Raw genomic sequence first — 20,542 nt, 5'->3', positions numbered from 1 at the left:
AAGTGTGTCGGGTAAATTGCCTGATAGCCACTACTACCTAACCTAACCTAACCTAACCTAGCTCAACATACGGGTATTTTGATTGTTAAATGAAATCTACTGCGATTTTTTTTAATCTACTGCATTTTTTTTATGGATCTACTGCGCAAATTTTGTTTGGAAGTGGCAACACTGATTCATACCAATTTTTTTGTTTATTTTTCTGACATTTTTTATAAAGGAAAAACTAATTTAAAAAAAGAAACAATTTTCAAAAAAAAAAATTCCAAAAATTCTTTGTTATATAAGTAACTAAACTGCTTACTGAGTTTGAAAACTTAAATCATTCAAAATGGTGTTTTTGTTGTTTGAAAAACAATTTTTAATCCTTGTTTTTCAGTTCTTATAAAATCAATGACAAAATTGAATTAAATTTTTTTGTTTTACATATGAACGCTATAAGAAACTTTAGCATTCTAAGCAGCTTTTAGCATAAGAGCAAGTACGTTTTACCCAGTCGTGCATTTTATTGTTTACCATTTTACTCATTTTACTTTTTACACATTGAAATTTTAAAAATCCTCTTATAGTTCACTTTCAAATAAGCTATACCTAGTAGATTTGAATAGAATGAGATATTTCAATACTACCAAATAAAATTTAAATCTACAGTATTATTCCAATTCAATAAAATAAAAAAGTGACAACCCTGTTTTTAGTTGTATATGTGATAAAATTATATCTGTTGACCCCGCACAATAATTATTCGCTCAAACAGCGTTGCCCAACAAAAAGTTTTAAATGTAAATTGATAAAATAAATAAACGATGCTTAATGATGTGTAAGGTTTTCAAGTTAATGTAAAAACTCTTAAGAAAATAAATAGTTTAAGATCTTAGTAAATAAAAAAAAACAAACGAATGCTGTTTGTGGATAAAATCATCACTAAAATCCACTGCACTGAATTCTGCTCTGTTCTGCTCTGCTCTGAAATTCGATATAAAATGTTTTTGTTAATATTGTTGTTTAGCAAGAGCAACGCAGTGTGCGTATGAGATTATTATCTCACCATTCGACCCAAGTACTGTTGTTAGTGTAGGTATATGGTTGTGCTCGTGTTGACTTAATCATCATATCATTCTCTTTAATCAACAAGTTGATTTTATAATTCACTTTCCTACTTTCGTATATGCAAACGAATTGTTGCTATGCTTAAGACTATGGAGAAAAACATGAAAGAGCCGAACAAACAATAATCATACTTGAAGGAGCTAGTAAAAATGCTAAGTCTATTCATTTGCATGTTGATAAACAAAGAAAACCTGCAATTGGGTGAAGCTAACCACGTGGGCGAGGTAGCGCAGTGCGTAGTGTACTGGCTTCTGAACTCGCTTGGTCTAGGTTCAATACTCAAGTGTGACGGAAGAAGTTTTTCAAATCAAATGAAAAAATTACTAGACCAAGCACCACACACAAAATGGAATTAAAGGAGTCTGATGATCGGATTGGCATCCGTGAAACAGTACTGTAACTCTAGCCATAAAAACACTTGGTGGTAGCACCTTCAAGATGTTGTTGTTGTTCAAAGATTATAATGGAATTGACGGAACAAAAAAAAAAGCAGTCACTGCAAAGTATGGAAACATACGAAAAAACTGTAAACATAATATGATTTTATAATTGTTAGAAAAGTTAAATTATTCAATATGATTCAATACTTTATTATTAATTGTTCTCTTTTCAAGTTATGTTGAACCAATGACGTCGAAAGTACTCATTCATAAAAAGCATTCAATCAATTTAAAATTCAAGGTGTTCTTTTTTAGTAAGTTTTTCTTAAGTTTTGTTAATTTTTAAGTTAATTTTTAAATTTTATGAGTAAGTTTGAAAATTAATTTAACAAAAGGAGCAAATAATTTGCTATAACTCTATACAAAAACGTTTTCGCATTCAAACATTTTTCAATACAAAATTTAGGCAACTTTACTTTAAAAGCAAGTAAATGTGTGTTAGTATTGCGTTGTGTTTCAAGAACTTTAAAAAAAAAAAAAATTTATCACAATTCGTACTTTTTTTTAAATCAAAAACTGAAATACTAAAAATACACCACTGCTTAGTACTAAATGTATATTATCTCTAGGTACGTTTATCTTTCTTCAGTCTTTAAACAAACAAATAACGCAGACCGGTCACATTAGTTTGTTGATAATCTCTCTCCCAAATTCAGTTAAAAAATTAAGTCACAAGTTCGAAAAAATTAACCTAAATCGACTTCATTCAGTAGATTATTTAACTTTATACACGATGGAGTTCATAGTGGAAACATTTTTATTTGTAACCGTGATTGGACTTTTGTTTTACAAGTTTGCTACGAAAAATTACAAGTATTTCTCACAGCGAAATATAGCTCATGAAAAACCAGTGATTCTAATTGGAAATGCTCTACCAATTTTGAGTGGAAAAGAATCACTGATTGAAATGCTGATAAGGCTGCATACCGAGTTTAAAAATGAGTAAGTTTGCAGTTAAAGCTTTTGAAGTTTGCGGTTATGGTCAAAAAAGCATTCTCATTTTATTTATCTTTATTTTGTTTTAAGAAAAATCTATGGCCTTTATGGATGGAGGGATCCATATACTTTCATTCGTGATCCTGAACTTATTAAAAAAATCACCATCAAAGACTTTGACAGTTTTGTTAATCATGACAATAATACTGCCCAGACCCAATTTACTGATGAAGCAATTGCAAATATGCTAACCCTGTTGCAAGATCAAAAATGGAAAGACATGCGAATGACTTTAACTCCGGTTTTCACAGGAAATAAAATGCGTAAAATATTTCATATAATAAGCCAATGCACTTATGAAGCTGTGAAATATTTACACGAAAAAACCAAAGAAGGAACAGAAATCAATTTGGGAAATTTCTTCCATCAATATTCCAATGATGTTATTGCTTCGGCAGCATTTGGGCTGAAAATGAAATCATACGGGAGAGAGGAGAGTGAATTTACGAAAATGGGAGCAGTTCTTTTAAGACCCGAAGGACTTGGAGTTATTATTAAATCAATACTGATAGCAGTCTTGCCACAAGTTGGTAAGGTATATAAGTATATAAATTCTTGGTTGGTTTTTGAATTTAAAATTTTTGAAAACTAATATTTTCAGATTTTCAAGATTAATATACTCAGTACAAAAGCCCTCAATTATTTAAAAGGTGTTGTTAGTCAAACAATTAAACAGCGAAAAGAGAATAAGATAATTCGACAAGACATGATTCAGCTTATGCTTGAATCCCAAAAGCATGGAGAGTCTAAAACTGAAGAGAAAACTGATAACAGAGAAACTGTTCTTACCAACTGGACTGAAAACGAAATGATTGCCCAATGCCTACTTTTCCTATTTGCCGGGCTTGGCCCGATGTCGAATTTGATGTGTGTTGCTGCTTACGAATTAATGAAGAATCCAGATATTCAGGAGAAGCTTTACGAAGAGGTTTCGCAAATGAATGAAGAGCTAAATGGTTCTGAGATTTCATATGATTTATTGAAAAACATGAAGTATTTGAATATGGTTGTTTCGGAGTCACTAAGAAAATGGCCTTCGGCTCCGTTCTTGGATCGGGTTTGCAACAAATCTTATAATCTAACAGATGATGATGGTAAAATATTGTTAGAAATGAAGCCTGGTGATAAAGTTCTATTTTCGGTGTATGGCAGTCATTTTGATGAGGAAAATTTTGAAAATCCTTCAGTTTTTGATCCTGAAAGATTTAGCGATGAGAATAAGAAATCAAATATAAAACCTTTTACATATTTTCCATTTGGATTGGGTCCTAGAAGTTGTATAGGTATATTTTTTTCTATAAAATTTGTTTAATTTTTTTAAAAATTTTTTTTTTTTTGTTTCCTTTTAGGAGATAGGTTTGGTTTAATGGTTGCAAAGCTCATGTTATATCATTTGGTGTTGGAATTCAAATTGAGTCCTAGTCCTAAATCGACTGTTGATATTAATGAAGTAACTAGAGGATTGCAGTTGAAAATACCAGAGGTATTTTGGATGGATTTGATTGCAAGAAACAAAACACCTGTTTTTGGTTAAATTTTAGTGCTTTTGGTTTACAATTTTTAGTTATTTCAAACGAATTTAGCTTCAATCTTTAAAGACTATTTTTCGAGAGGCAAGTTTAAAAGGTGTAAATATTAGCACATACCTTTTTAGCATGAACAAAGTTTATAACATTAAAAATACATAGCTACTTTTTCTTTTATACTTGTTGTTACTTTTTGTTACTCTTTATTCAAAGCTAGTTTACTTTTGATAAAAAATGTTCATAGTTCAAAATGATTTATTGGTATTTTTAAAAATTCTGTATGAAAAGCCTATTTTTAAGAGTTCTTTCATTTTCATTAATCTTTCCATTATATCTAAATAAATCATAAACATAAATTAATAAGGTGCCAATTTTGAATGAGAAAAAAAATGAATTTTTTGAACCGTTACACTTTTTAACACTAAACAAAAATACTCGGGTGGAGACAAAGTAAGTTGAGTTTTCACTTTACTCCCAAAATCTGGGTAGATACATTTACCTATTGCCAAAATGTTTTTTTTTTTTCAATTTCAAAGTTCATTTTTTTTTTTTGAAAATGGGTCGATTATTTTTCCTTTCTCTATAGGGCAAGTATTGGTTTCGTGTCGAAACCCCCACATTACGATGATGGTGAACTCCGAAAAAGTGGGTCTCGCAATTCCGTCCGTCTGTATACATTTCCACAGCCTAAACGGGTGGACGGATTTTCTTCAAATTTGTTACTGATGATTTTTATGGAATTCTGAAAGTTGTTTTTTTTTTTTGTTTTTTCTTATCTTGTTTAGATAGTGTACCTCCCATACAATTTTTTTATAAACCAAATAACTCGAAAACAGCTCTAACGATTTTGATAAAACCTTAACAACGTAATATTCAAAGTAATTGCAATAAAACTGCTTTTTTATAACATTTTTTTTTTATTTAACAAAATTTTGCCTTAAATATCGGCTCTCCCTAATATCAATTTTTTTTATTTATATAGAGCCAGCTCCTAAAATCTACAAGTAAACTAACATAAAAGTGCTTTCAACTGCAAGAGCAAGTACGTGCGACCTAGTCGTGCATTTTATTTAGAATGGCATACCAGTAAAGTTTTTGAAAAATGTATAAACATTTTAGAAATTGCAGTGTTTGCAACCAAAACAGTTTATTTAAATACTCTTATTTAAAGGGTGTTCTTTGGAAAACAACTTCAAAATGAATAGTATTACTTAAATTTAATTTCAGAACAATGAAAACAGACAGTACATGATTAAAGCGTACGCTTAAGAGCTTGTATAACAAATCTGGGTAAAAAAAATTAAAGATTATTTCTTTAAATATTCCCAGATCATGCACAACATAAGGCTAGGTGCACAAATGCGATTTCAGTCGGATTTCAATGCCGGTGAACACACATGCTTCTAAAAAATAGCCGCGATTTAAAAATTGTCCCATTTTTTTGGCGACGCGATTTTCGCAAATTAAAATGGAACAAATATGGACCAGTATAGTTGTGCACACACTTGCGACTAAACCAAAAACGACGATTTTAAAATCGCAAAGTTTTAAAAAAATGGATCCGGTTCTATTTTTCGCGATTTTTTTTTTTGCTGTACATAAGGATATATTATACAGAATATAATGCACCTGCCCGCACGTGCGACACTTGGAACAATTATTTTAAGTACAATAATGGATATTGCTAGAAAGTGTTGCATAGTGGCTCTTTTTTTATAAACGATAGGAAATTTAAAAGGACAATTCCATAAAATTCATAAAAATTTAAGAGAATGCCCTCAGAAATTTACCCAGTATTATAGAATGAGTATATAATGCTTTGGTGAAATAATGGTACTCGTGGGGCCTAAAATAAGATACAAACATACACATTGCAGAGAATTTATTTCTATTTCTAATCTGGTAAACAAGCTGTCAAACCCTTACCAAATTTTGAAACATTTATTACTTTACCACTTTTACCAGAGCTTACACCGTTTCATGAATTCACCTTATCATAAAATCCGATCGTAGATACCATTTGTATGAAATTTTCCATTACGAACGGATTTCGTGATTGTTTTCTTTGCGGTCATTTGACCATTAGATTTAAACAGTGAGTATCTCCTGGCTTTTTTGATCTTGAGATGATGCATTTTTTTTTATCGAAAAACGGTCAACAAACATAATGTTTTTTCTTGCAATAAAAAATAGTCGCGCGATTTTTTAGTCGCAAGTGTGTGCACGGTAATTTTATGTTGCGACTGCGATTTTTTAGTAGCAACGACTGAAAATCGCATGTGTGCGCCTAGCCTAAATTCCATTAATCCAAAATAAAAATTAAGTTATTAAATTCCATTTTTCATTTCTGTTGAAGAAACACCCTTTCACCTTGGATATTATACATATTAGCATAAACTCTTTTGGTTCTTATTTGCAATATGTCACTAAATTTCACAGATGTTGCATTTCAATCATATGGTGTTTGAAAAATAAAAATAAATAAACTTTAAGCCTTTAATTTTTCAATTTCAATTTAGTTTATTGAACTTGTTATTTACAATTGACTTAAAATTAACTTATTTCTAAGATACATTGGTTGATATAAAATTTTGTTGGCACAGAGGGGGCCTAACCTTATACAATGACTAAGTTATAAAATATAAATAAATATTATACATGGATAAACTTAATTTAAAAAGTCTGCTGACTAGGTTGTCCTCGGGGTGTTCAGACCCGGATGTCCAGTTGTGGGGTTGGTTGAGTTGGGTTGGTTTAATTGGCGTTTAGCCACGATAGTATGCCGACTGGGTTTCGGCGTAAAAGTTAACTGCTTTTTCGTTGTCCATTGAAATTATGTGCTCATCCAGTATATCCAAAGCGCAAAGGTACCTAGGTTCCGGATGTCGTTGTTGGGCTATCATTCTTCTCATCAGCTGATTGGGGTGGTTGGCGATATTTCCTACAAATATCTTCGCCGATCGCAGTAGATACTTGTCCAGTGGTATGATTTTTGCTTCCTCGTAGAGTCGCTTGTTGCTGTAGTAATTTTGTCGCTGTCGATCGAAGTAAAGTCCGGTGCACATCCTCAGTATTTTTCTCTCGAACATTTTTAGTTTTAAGCCTTTAATTAATGCAACAACATTGTTTTAAATAAAAATAGACTAAAGAATTTTAATTTGTATAAAACCATAGTTTTTTTTTTACGATCGTAATTTAACTACACTTAATTTTCTTCAATGACAAGGCTGGTTACCATTACCAAAACAAAAGAAATAATTTGATATTCCCTTGAAATGGAGGAACCAGAAGAGACTCGATTTCATGAGAATCAACAAGAACGAATCGTTTTTCTTTGAATTATCATTTAAACAGAAATGAATCGATGGAATTGGTTAGATTTTTATCTTTACATCAATTTTCAAATAAAATTGTGTAAAGAATGAATTTAATTTTTTATTTCGTTGAAAACTTTGGATAAATAATTTAAAGTAAAAGATTTTATTTTGATGATTTTGGATTGCTATTTGACTATGTGACGTTCTTTTCTTCTTCTATCGATTTCTTATAAAATTAACGCTGTACCAAGCACTTACAAGCACGTTCGTTTTCTTCGTTGATGGCCAAAAAATGAAAATGAAATTAGTGGAAACTATTGCCTTTTATAAGAGCTTAACTTTTTGAATTCAACGAGCTCTCCATGTTATAAATTATGTAAGTTAGACTTAGACACCTTTGTTATTTAAGATCACAACATAATGTACATAATAATTGAAAAATACATTCCTAGAGAGGCTCTTAAATTTTATAAACATCGAGCATTTCTTCACAATTATTTAACTTCAAAAATCTATAAAATTGGAAAATTAAAAAAAAAAATTCCAACTCACTTCTTCTTCTGTGCAAAAAACTATCCAACAAATATTTCTCCAGTTTTTGTAAGAAAAACGGCTTACAAAATAAATCAACACGATGACCTTAAACTGCCACACTAAACCTTCCCCCAGTAACAAAAACAAAAAAAAATCCTCTTAATAACAATTCTCTTATACAAAACACAAAATGTAATACAAACTTTCGGGGGAGAGAAAAAAAAAAAACAAAAACAACAATGTCTGCTTCAAATTCATTCAAGCACAAAACACTAAACACTGCAATTCGTTCCACCCTATTTCAACTTACAAAAAGTGTTGTTTTGTTTTTAGTACTGTATTGTTGTTGTTGTTGTATATTGTTCGCCGACAAACCGTTTCCATTTCCTGTGATGATTTTAAATTGCGTAGAATGCTTTTTGGCTGTGTGGATTATATAATTTTTTTTTATTTTCCGGAACTAAATAGACGAACACAGTTAAAGAAAAAAAAAAAAACACAAAACAAATCCAATTCCAAAAACCACCATAAGCCAATGACGATATGGGAAATGCATACGAAAAACAAATAATACCATGCAAAAAGGACATTATACGTATTTGGGAGATTTAGACGGAATCGTGTCATGTCCTTTCAACTATGAGCTTAGGTACATATAATACACACACAAATTTGCGAACGGAATTCGAGCACATTGAATTTAATTTTTGCTAAACAAAAGCGCAAATGTGTGTTTTTGATTTTTATTGTTGCACTTTTTCATTTAACCTTATCGAAAATGCATATTTTAATGGTTTCAGGATTGTTTAGAGCTTAGCACTGCATTCAAATGACTTTTGAAAAGGATTATGTATAGAGTCATTCAAATGCAGTGCCTGAACGGAAGCTAGTTAGGTTGGTGTGCTTGTATCAAAATAATTGAATTCCGGTGCAAAAATTTGCTAAAGCTGTCGCAGTGGCAAGACGGTTTTGTGAAAACCAACATTTTCAAAATTTAATGAATAAAATTGGGGGTCAATTTTTGACGTGATAACTTCTTATAAATCGATGAACCATGGCAGCATCCACGAAAAAGTGACGCCATTTTCTCCCGTTCCACCTGAAATTTTTAGCAGTGCGCCAAAAATTTAATGGCTATTTTCTAAACGCGACGTTATAGAAAGTTGAATTCTTTTTTAATCGATAAATAAAGTTATTGTAAGGCTAAAAATTGTATTGAAAATATTCTACAAAATTTCAAAACCAAGTTATAAGTGGTTTTTTTTAAGACATGTAGTACATCTTTGACAAAGAAGTGATTATAAGTAGGGTAATTTTTTTCTGACAATTTGAAAAATAAGTTTTTGAAAAACATCTACATTTTTTGGGGTATTTTTGGTTGGGTTTTTATTTTTAGGAATTTTTTGTAGCCTTCAAAATATCTCAAACTTATAGAACATATAGTTTATGGTTGTGCGCTTGCATGTACACAAAATTGGTATTCTTAAATAATTTTTGACCGAATAAGGATGAAAACAAGTTTTCTTGTCCCAAGTTTTTTTACCGTTTTTAACCTTTTTTTTATTTTAGGTTGTCATTGAAAAAAATCTACTTTAAGTGATTGAACAAAAAGAAGATTTATATCATAGATATTTTTGATGAAAATTTATTGGATTCAAAATATTCTAGGTCTTTTTGCAGATAGATGTCGTGCAAACATGGTTTATATGAATATTTTGAGCTGAAACAATAGGCTTTCAGATGGTATAAAATTTATATAAAAAATGAATTAAATGATGTTAGAAGAAAAAAAGTTTGAATTTTTCACTTATTTCTTTAAAAATGATTGTTTTATATTAATTATTTTTATACCTTTTACGCATTGTAAAAATTTAAATATGGCTTTGTTCTTTAGAAAAATTATTAAACTTTTGAATGGTGCAGGTTTTTTGTAAGATTTTTATACTATACAAAAATTGATGTAATGAGAAAAAAGGCATTTTTTAGCATTTTCTTGTAAATTATGATAGGATTCAAAAAAATATTCCGTTTGTGTTCAAAGTTTTAAATTGTCAAGTGCACTGTGGCGAATACGTAACTTTTATACTTAAAAAATAGGCGGTCCCTTATGTAGGTACAAATAAAATTCATGTAACATTTCAAAATAGGTCTACTTTGCCATTTCCATCAAGATGTAGGTACCCAATTCATCAATTCATCCAATCTCTTTTATTCAATCAAACAATAACATTTATGCAGATTTAGATCATTCACAGATACATCCGCATAGATAGAGTAGATTTAATTTTCTTCTGCAAAATAATGTTATTATTCAAGCAAAATCATGCCTACGCACGCTGTATTCCATCTACGGACTAACATAATAAAAGAGCCAAACACATATAAATATGTCCTCTATTATTATTCCACTTCTTCGTCCTTTCACATTTCCAAAGAGCAGATAAAATGACTATACGAAGCTTAATAGTTTTCTTGGCGCCACCAATATTTTCACAAAGTTTGTCGCCAAATAGATACACATTTACACACATAGACGTAGAACTATAATCCCTAAGCAAAACCCCCTTAGGACTTGACTTGGACTCTCTTAAAACCTCCATGCACAAAATAGTAATAAAATCTGGGTCAATGAATTAACCCGTTTATAAGGACTCGTGTGCGAATATCTTTGGCTGGGGCCGGGCGCCACCGTTTAAACATTCTTTCCATTTTGAAGATGGAACATGGGACCAGTGAAACAGAAGGATAAATTGTTAATGTGTATAATGTTCCACTGCCACTGTGTCAGACATACAGACAAAGTCACTTACAATCTTCTTTAATTACATAAAGGATCTGCTGCGATGTGATGGGTGATGGTGGTTTACTTTAGTTTTTATTTTTTTCATTTTCGTCATAAGCTGCTTTGGTATTAAGGAACTCGCTCTGTGTGCACCAAGGGTGTTTTATACCCTGAATATTTATTTGGCCCAAGGCCGTGAACATTGAATACAGTGGAACATGTAAGTAGGTTTGTATACGAAGGTATAGAGGAAGATAAAATTTCGTCCTTTCTTCTTCTTCTTTTTTTTTTCTGAGAGAAAAGTTCGTAAGCAGAAGGCCGGATGGCCAAAAGAGAGGATCCTTCTACTTTACCCTCACCTTAAAGTACATTAAATAATCAACGTAATTAAATCCTTTTGTGTGCTTGGCAAAGCTGGGTAGGTAGAAGAAAGCTTAGGCAATAAGATATGTGTCGGTGTCGGGGCTAGTGCTGGTGCCGGTACCCAGTATACCGGTGCCGTTGCTATGAACGTGCATTTTCAAATAATATAATGTAATCCTCTTTACACAGCAATGAAAATGCAATTTAAAAGTTTCTGAAGACAGTAACGACTCCATGGTGTTACATCACAACGGCATACGATGACTATGACTATGATGATGATGATGATGCTTTTTGCTTTTGAAAAGAAGAAGAAAAAGTGAAAAACCTGCGATTGAAATACTTTTTTTTCACTTATGAAGGAAAATCTTAAATTAACTATGAATGTGTGTGCGGGGAAGGAATTGTGTTAATCAGATTTCAAAAGTTTTTCACTATGAAAAAAATGGACTCGTAGGAAAAATACAGCCTTAGGTACAAAAATAGTTTGTTTGCTAACCTTAAATATCCACAGGGTCTGTGGATTTGTTTTTAAAAAATTGCTCTCAGTTAATCATCTCTTTTATATTTTAATCATCAGTTAAAATAAAAGCTCGAAGGTATAACACTTTATTTGCAATGTAATCTATACCAGATATTGAAACTTTGTAGTATTTTTTTATTTCACATAAATTTCAAGAGAAATTTTAACTCACTATTTTGTTGAAAATTTGAAATTCTCAAGTGCACTGTGGCGAATGTGTAACTTTTATTAAAAAAATAAGATTTTTATAATAAATTTACCAGAATTCATTGTTTCTGACGTGATAACGTCTTATAAATCAATGAACCATGGCAGCATCCTCGAAGAAGTGACGCCATTTTCTCCCGTTCCGCTTGAAATTTTTAGCAGTGCGGCAAAAATTTCAATTAAAAATTAACTATTGGAGAAACAAAAATGTTCTATAGCCTGTTTGAAAGATAATAATTTAAAATTGAATACAAATGAAGGTCTTTTAAAAATTCTATCATTTGATAGGGTAAATAGGGGTTAAACAAAATTTTCTAAACGCGACTTTGTAGAAAGTTGAATTTTTTTAATTGATAAATAAATTTAGTGTAAGGCTAAAAATCATATTGAAAAAATTTTAGAAAATTTAAAAACCAAGTTCTAAACGGTTTTTAAAACTAAAACATGAGGTAGACATTTGACAAAGTAGTGATTATAGGTAGGGGAAATTTGTTTGACAATTTGAAAAATGCCATTAAAAAAAATGAAAAAAAAGATTAGGGTTCGATTACGGATTTTTTTGAAGTCTATGAGTATTGAAGTATGAATTTTTGAAAAACACCTACTTTTATGTATTTATGGATGTTTTTCTTATTTTTAGCAATTTTTTGGAGCATTCGAAAAATCTCAAACTTATAGAGAATATAGTTTATGATTGAGCGCATGCATTTGCAAAAAATTGGTATTAAATGATTTTTTTTTGGAAAAAAAAAGTTTTTTTGTCCCAAGTTTTTTGACCGTTTTTAACCGTTTTAAATTTTTACCTTTTTTTCTTCAACAGATAAATAAATGAAATTTATACTGTAGATAGACAATAAGCAAGCCTATATTTGTGTAAATTAATTTTCAATCAATTTCGTATTCAGAATTTTGAGATAACGGTAAAATAGAGTTTTATTTTTAAACACGTTGCTTCTTTTGATCTAGATCAGATAACTTTATTGAGCATGCTGATAATATTACCTTTCATTTGATATATAACGGATAAGGGTACATTTACTTAAAGCTAAACAATGTTTAATTAAAAAAAACTTCAGAAACACTTGTGGAAATCTGTTGTCCATGACCAGCCACCAGTGTGCTTTGAAAAATTCTTACTTTTTTTGTAGGCATTGTAGAAATATGATTGAAGTGTCATATAAAAGGTGATGTAATAAGCTTTCAGATGATATAAAATTTATTTTAGGTTGTCATATAAGCAAATGGACTTTAAGGTAATTGAAGAAAAAAATATTGATTTATTTGCTTTTTTTTATGAATTTATTGGGTTCAAAATATTCTTGATCTTTTTGTAGATGTCGTACAGACATGAACATTTTGAAATGAAACAAAAGGCTTTCAGATCGTATACAATTTTTGCATACAAAAATGGATTTAATGGTGTTAGAAAAAAAAAGTTTGATTTTTTCATGAAAAATTACTGTTTTCAATAAATTATTTTTATACCTTTTACGCATTGCACAAATTTAAATATGGCTTTATTCTTTATAAAAAATATTAAGCTTTTTAATGGTGTAATTTAAAAAAATTGATATAATGAAAAAAGAAAAATAATTAATTTTTTTAGCTTTTTCTTGTAAATTGTGATAGGATACTAAAAGATATTCGGTTTTTTTACAAAACATATCTTTAGCTTAAGTACTTTACTATAAAATTTTTTTACTCGAAAGTTGACAAATAAATAATTTTTAGATAATATTTTTTTAACAAAAGCACACAACCTGTTTTCTTATGGCGTTATCACGTAAAATTATCTGCCGCAAACCGACTTTTCAGACAAACACTTTTTATAAGAGTTTTATGATGGACATTTTTTAACGTTAAAGAAATTTCAATTTCCCTCCTAGGGAATTACAAGAATTTTTAAGCAAATCGCTTCGGAAATTTTAACTATAAGGCACTTACAATAACTCTTATGCATTGTTCATAAATGATTTTTGATAAAAATTTTTAAGGATTAAATAACAACTTTAGATCGATGTTATTGTTTCACACTCTTCTCGCTTTCTTTCCAGTTTTTATCTCAAATTTTCCTGTGCAAACACCACTAACGGTGTGCAAACAGCCCACAAAAAAAAAAAAAAACACTAAATGTAAACTTGTCTTTTTTTTCCCCGTGAAACCATAATGGAACGCATATCCTTTACACAAACACATCCAGGCGCTCTGAAACTCAGACCAGGATCTCTTTATCAAGAAAGAAAAAAAGGAAAGAACAAAAACAAAAAGAAAAACGAAGAGTTTCCTGTTTTATGGTTCTTTCTTTATTGCCATCACTGTTAGAAGTCTTTGTTTCAATATCATGCTTGCGGTAACTGAGTATCGAAATGGAATCTCGTTGCCGTTGTTGTTCTTTCATCTTCATCTTTCTGTAGACAACACTCTAAGCAAAACGCAGGACCTCGAGCTTGACTATAAAATACAAAAAAAAAAAAAAAACTTTAGAAATGCTGCAAGTGTTTGTATGCGTGTGCAGATTTGAAGCCTGCTATATTTTTCTTCCCCATTCGTTTTGCGCTATTGTCTTCCATAACGCTAAATTGCAAAGTTGGCAGAAAAAACGAATGACGAATGCCGTTCTGTGACAAGGACGAGAAGGCCACTTTGACTATATACAACAACTGGCTGTTGGCTGCTTCTGCTCCTGCCTGCTACACACCATCAGGCGTTTATGCTTTTTAATATTTGATTCGTTCAACGTGCGGCACCACCTGTGTTTATTCAACATTCCGGTGTTCCTTTTGCCGCTCAAACATACATCACATCTAAGTCGTATAGTCGTCGTTGTCGTCGTCCTCGTCTTCGTCCTCATCATCGTCATTGTCGTTGTCGAGAGGTATCCATCTGTTTGGCGTGCATTTATTTTTCTTTCATCTCGGCGCTACTATAAGGACACACTTTACTGTCACACGGAAAAATGAATTTTCCATTATATGGTTTCCTTTTACCTTTTTTAGTATATGAAATGAAGAAAGTTTTCGTAAAAGCATTTTGTATTCTGTGGTGTTCGCCAATTTCATAAGTTTATTCTTGAAGCTATTTAGGTAGATTGAGTCCGACAACAAAAAAAAAAACGAGGGAAATGGATTTTAGTTTTTTTTTTTTTTTGAAAATAATCTCGATTATATAAGGGCTTCAAAGTAGTTAAAATTGGTTATTATAGATACTTAACACAGATACAAAAATGTTTACTTTGATAGAACTTTGAAGTACCTACCTAGTTTAAGCATCAGCTGAATGGAGAGATATGAGCTATACTTAGCATCCAGAAGAAGTAGGTACGCTTTTCAAAAGTTTTTTATGGCTTTGAACAAAATATCGATAGCACTTTTTGACAGGAAATTACTAATACAATTTCTTTTAGCTAATTACAACATAAAGATGGTCTAAAAAAATAGCGAAAACATTATTATTTTTTGTCGAAAAGATTTTGAGTTTTTAAAAATGGTGCCTCTAGTCATTGAAATTGAGGTGGCTAAGAACCGAGATTGTGAGAGGAAAATAATAAGCAAACTTAGTGTTGAAACGACACTTCCTCTATATCTATTTATATAGAATAGATTTTCTTAGTTAAACAATGAAAGGTTTCCTAGTTAAAAGGTTCCCTTGTGAAGTTCGTACTCGTTCGTCTGTCATGAAGCAGAGAAAAAGTCAAGTCTTTACTACATTGACAATTTTTTGTCTTCTTTATAAAAGCCAGTAAAACTATAAATTATTTTTAAACCAAAATCTAAGCTTTCTTAAGCATTTTTGGAAATTTTCCAATTTGGAAAACCACGACAATACCAGTTTGAAATTTTTCACTTTTGTACTATTTCACTTTTTCAGCCAATGTAGTTAAGGCTTTACTCTACTTCTTACTAAAAATAAATCCAACAAGCCAATCAATTTCTTGTCCATTGTGCAGATCTTTTATAGATGGATAGATTGCTTCTAGTCCGCGATTATTTAGGACTTTGATTTGATTCGTTTTTAGGTTGACGTTCGGTATCCTTCTGACAAAATGTAATTAAATTTAGGAATTAATGGAACTTAATTTTTACACGTAGAAAACATAACACCGGGATAACTTCTATGTGAAGTTGGCACCCCTAAATGCTAATTTTTTTTTTTCAAACCTGCCTAGTTTGATTGCGCCCACACTAAGTTCTAAGATTATAACGGAATTATTTTTTTTTTCACCTCAAAAATCACAAAAAATTATTATAAATTTTTTATTCAGTGCAAAAATGGTTGGTTTTGCAATATGGTACGTTTGCCCAAGGTTAGCCCAGGATAGCCCAACTTTGTTTTCTTTATTCCACTATTTTTTTCAAAAGATACAACAAAAAACTTTTTTTATATCAGAAACCGAAAAAATTGTGATTTTTTCCTTTACAAAAATCGTTAGCTTAACTATGTTTTTATAGAGCAGAATAGCCCAACTTTTATTTTAGCTATACTACGCTTAGTGGATTTAATTATTGTTCATAATTATATATTTTAAAAAGGTCACTGTGGTGTATGCGTACTTTTTTTTTTTTGGGTGTGGTGAATAAAAACTAATTCTTGTATTATTTCTAAACTAAGCGTAGGATAGTGAAAATAAAATTTGGGCTATCCTGGACTAACCTTGGGCAATCGAACCAGACAGGTTTGAAACAAAAAATTAGCATTTGGAGGTGCCAACTTCACATAGCCAGGGATAACTTAACTTTTGGTATATTTATTCATAATACAGTTGTTAAACTTACGTGAAAATAGTTAAATGCACCAGAAATAACGTTAAATATACAAGCACCAAAGTTATCCTTGCGTTATTAATAAAGTTTTGAAAAAAAATTAGTTTAATTTTAATTTAAAAAAATCAAGTTATCGAAAACGGGACATTGAATTTTTTCGAAATTGTAGTTTTAGTTGTTCAGCAAAATTTACCTCAATATGGGCTAACTTACTTGAAAATTTTTCTAAAAATTTATGAATTATTATGTAATAGATAAAATCAAGTTAAGAACGTTTTTTAAAGCTAAAATTTGCTCAGGCCCAATTTAATCACTCTCCATTATAATTAAAGTCGCCAAATCGCATGAGAATTTTAAAATTTCCCATTTCAAAAAATGGTGATTTCAAATTTAATGGAGAGTGAATGAATTTGTAAATCAATATAAAAAAGTTACTGTGAAAAATTGCTTTTTACAATGACTTGGAATATTTTCTCGAACAAGGGCGCTTTTGTTCATAATTTTTGAATAGTTTTGAAAGAAATTTATTAGCGAATAAAAAAAAATATCAAAACTTGAATATTCACAAGGTATTATTAATCCTTAAAAAAAAAGTAATAGCGAGCGCACATTTTGTTTGTCAAACTAAACAAATATTTTTTTTTTTTTTCAATTTTTGAAGTGAAAACTTCTTTAGTATCGCAGTGATTTGAGACACGATGAAAGGAAAAAGCGACAGGAAAAATCAATTGTGTATAACTTTTTTGTGTTAAAAGATAGATAAATGAAATTAATACTGTAGATAGATAATAATAAACTATGTACAAAATTTCAATCGATTTCATATTCAAAATCCTGAGATAATGGTGAAAAGATGTTCTTTTTCTAAACACGTTATAACTTTGATTTAACTTTAAAAAGCTGATAATATTAACTTTCATTTGATATATCTCACATAACGGCACGTGCTCTACAAGTTACACAATCTAAATTTGAAAAACTTGAAAAATACCTCAAAACACCTGTGGAGATTTATTGCCGATGACCAGCCACCAGTGCAGTGTAGGAAGTACCGTAATCTCAGTTTGAAATTTCGAAATGGTTGGATTTAAAAAATTCTTACTTTTTTTGTAGGCATCGTAGAAATATGATTGAAGAGTCATATAAAAGGTGAAATAATAAGCTTTCAGATGATATAAAATGTATTATAAATTGTCAGTTAAAAAAATGGATTTAATGGTGTTAGAAGAAAAGTAAGATTTTTTTTGCTTTTTTCATGAAAAATCATTGTTTTGAATAAATAATTTTTATACTTTTTGCGCATTGTAAAAATTTAAGTATGATTTAAGTATTCTTTAGGAAAACTTGTAAGCTTTTAATGGTGCATCTGATTTTTTTTCAAGAAAAATTATTTTTTAAGGTTTCACTTTTACCACGTCTGAATTGCACACATAATTTTTTTTTTGATATTATGCCTGCATTTTCTACATAGTGCCATGAAAAATGTGTTTCAAACAAATTTTTCGATCTTATTTTTTATGAACATAAAGTCATATTTAATGAAATTTTTTGTAACTCATTGTCATTATTAATGTCTATAAAGAAAAAAGACTCACTTCTATATTTTTTCCTTAAATTAAACGAATGAAAAAGTACCCACTACCTCACTCTATAATTAAATAAAATATGTGAAACACCCAACAGAGAAATACAAAAATATATTCACCTACCATCCCCTAAATTTCAAAAACCTGGCATCCTCGAAATTACAACTTTGTTGAACCACAAAATTAACGCCGTCTCACTCATCTATGTCTAATTAGGACCTACATACACATACCCGATACCCCTCGCATACTTCTAACTTTACGCATATCAGAATTTCTTCCAAGTATCTCGCACTAATGAAAATACCCTTCGGTTTATCAAATGAACCCCCAAGTGGAAAAGGTTCTCAAAACTAACATTTTGCTGATTACATTCCTCGCGCTTTGAGAAATCTAATTTCCATTTTTTACGTTTTAGACTTTATGTTTATTTTTGTTGTTGTTGTTGTTGGTTGTTATTGTTTTGTTTTTGTGGAGAGAAGAATTTTGTGTAGGGCATAGCAGCACCCTTATACCCGTTCATCAAACACCCCTACCATCACCCTCTCAAATGCCACACAGATAATCGGAAATAGCAGAGTAATAAAGGGAAGAACGAACACAAACAAAATTATTTAGCTTCTTACTTTTAAGTAAATCCGACAACGTTTTGAAGCCGTTATCTGAGGCCGTCTTTCGAGGAAATTTGTTTTGGTATAGTAGATGTAGTAGCTCCTGCTGGTGCTGCTGTTTTCTTATCTGACAGGATATCACCCGCCGCCGCCAGGATTCTCTGCTGCTGCCGTTGTTGTTGTTGTAGCTTCTCCAAGTCGATTGTGTCACGCAAACAGAAGGCGTTAGCGATTATCCTTATAGGCTTTAATTAAATTTATAGCACATGTGGAAAGAAAGGTGGCTGTTGTTACACACTTAAATTCGAAGGCACATAAAAGCTCCGATAGATCCCCGTATTCCAAAAAAATCCCGAATTCCGTAGGACCAAAAACAATTTAAACGCAAGGGTTTTGGCACGACTTGAGCTTGACTATAATATCGAAGAAGAAGCTAAAACATTTTGTTGTTAATAACATAACACTGTGAACTGCGAAAACCCGAAAAAATCACAGCTGTCAGTAGCACAATCGAATCATTTATCAACCGTTCATCGATATTTTCTTCTGTTTGTATACACGCAGATACCGTTATTTCGCCGTACCGTGTATATATGAGCTTTTTTTGATCCTTTTTTTGCTTGTTTGTATTTTGGCACTTTAGGGGCCACCCATGCGTTCAGAGCAATATAGAAAGAAAAAAATCCTTAATAGGCCTTGTTTTCCTGTCGATGATGTTTTCAAAAACGGAATGGGTAAGTGGGTGGTTGAATGAGTTTCTTTTTTTATTTTTGTACCTATTCGAAAAATATATCAAATCCGCACGCAAGGAGTCGAAGGATATTTGATTGGAATCGAACTAAAATGTATATTCACGGGTTTTTTTTTTTAGATAGATATAACTTCACTAAAGGATATTTATATTCTATTTAAAATGTGATGAAATTTGAAAATGAAGGTATTGCAAATCCCACAAAACCGAGAAAAGCATCAAACACAACAATATTTCTCAAAACCGGCCGAGAAGAATTTGAAACGGAACGAACAAGCTCTCGCAAAAGATACCAGATGACTGAACCACTGAATAGAAACTTCAAAAGGGAGAAGACTCGCAAGAAGATGTGTTTTGTGTATCCTTGCAAAATATCCCAACCGTACCGTTCGTCGCGTCGTCATATAGTCGTGAACGTGTGTACACATAGAGAGATTTTTTTTGACAGCCAGGGTAAAAGTTTTTAGAGGCAGCCAGATGATGTTGAGAAAGGTTATTTTTCGTTCGTTCGCAGGACATGCGCTCATGAAATTTATAGTAGGTTACTAGAAGAAGGGGAATTTTTTTCGCAATTCGAAAATTCTTCCCTGATAGATCCTTGTGTGCCGTTTGCTAATGCTGCTGTTGGTGCTGGTACAAGAGCTTGGATATGGCATCTACATTACTCTGAGACATTGACTAAAGTCATAGGAGCAATATAGATAAATTCTCTACCAAAGGAGAATGCTCTTACAATGACACCTGCTGGGGCTTGCTGTGGATGTATAGCTCACTGAATACAGCTACCAATAACAGTGGTTCGTTTTGAGTGAAAGGAGACTTTGATTTAATGTACTTAAATTTCTCGAAAATGTCAAAATTAATCATTGCGTCAGCGGAGTAATTGTTTCCGAATTCGAAACGAATTAATCATTTTTTATATGGAATTTGTGTCACACTGATGTTTTAAATTGCTTATAAAGTCAATTATAACCTGTTGTTTCCACATGCACCACCACTGCACCACATCCGCACCATTTTAAGAATTTCTAAACCG

At 31.1% G+C, this 20,542-nt stretch overlaps 2 protein-coding genes across 3 annotated transcripts in view; one reads left to right on the top strand and one right to left on the bottom strand.

Annotated features, from left to right (window-relative positions):
* Positions 1 to 19,624, bottom strand: part of LOC129906339 (uncharacterized protein DDB_G0292186) — a 57,689-nt gene extending 38,065 nt beyond the window's left edge. The window contains exon 1 of one of the 2 annotated variants that reach the window (XM_055982067.1): positions 18,771 to 19,624. The gene's annotated coding sequence lies outside the window, so the exon portion shown is untranslated. The remainder of the gene's footprint in view (positions 1 to 18,770) is intronic. The other variant, XM_055982068.1, reaches the window with a different exon arrangement.
* Positions 2,137 to 4,206, top strand: LOC129906338 (probable cytochrome P450 9f2). The gene is made up of 4 exons (XM_055982063.1): positions 2,137 to 2,492; positions 2,577 to 3,081; positions 3,148 to 3,829; positions 3,896 to 4,206. The coding sequence occupies exons 1-4, from the start codon at positions 2,284 to 2,286 to the stop codon at positions 4,078 to 4,080; spliced, it is 1,581 nt and encodes a 526-aa protein (XP_055838038.1). The 5' UTR covers positions 2,137 to 2,283; the 3' UTR covers positions 4,081 to 4,206.
* Positions 19,625 to 20,542: the final 918 nt, after the last annotated feature.

This window comes from Episyrphus balteatus, chromosome 1 (genome assembly GCF_945859705.1).
Source record: "Episyrphus balteatus chromosome 1, idEpiBalt1.1, whole genome shotgun sequence".
NCBI lineage: Eukaryota > Metazoa > Arthropoda > Insecta > Diptera > Syrphidae > Episyrphus > Episyrphus balteatus.
Note: the sequence above shows the minus strand (reverse complement) of the source record. Positions and strands in the feature narration are given on the sequence as shown.

Coding starts and splice junctions, on each gene's coding strand:
- LOC129906338 (XM_055982063.1), top strand. CDS start 2,284: ATGGAGTTCATAGTGGAAACATTTTTATTTGTAACCGTGATTGGACTT. Junction 2,493..2,576: donor CATACCGAGTTTAAAAATGA/GTAAGTTTGCAG, acceptor TTTTGTTTTAAG/AAAAATCTATGGCCTTTATG. Junction 3,830..3,895: donor GGGTCCTAGAAGTTGTATAG/GTATATTTTTTT, acceptor GTTTCCTTTTAG/GAGATAGGTTTGGTTTAATG.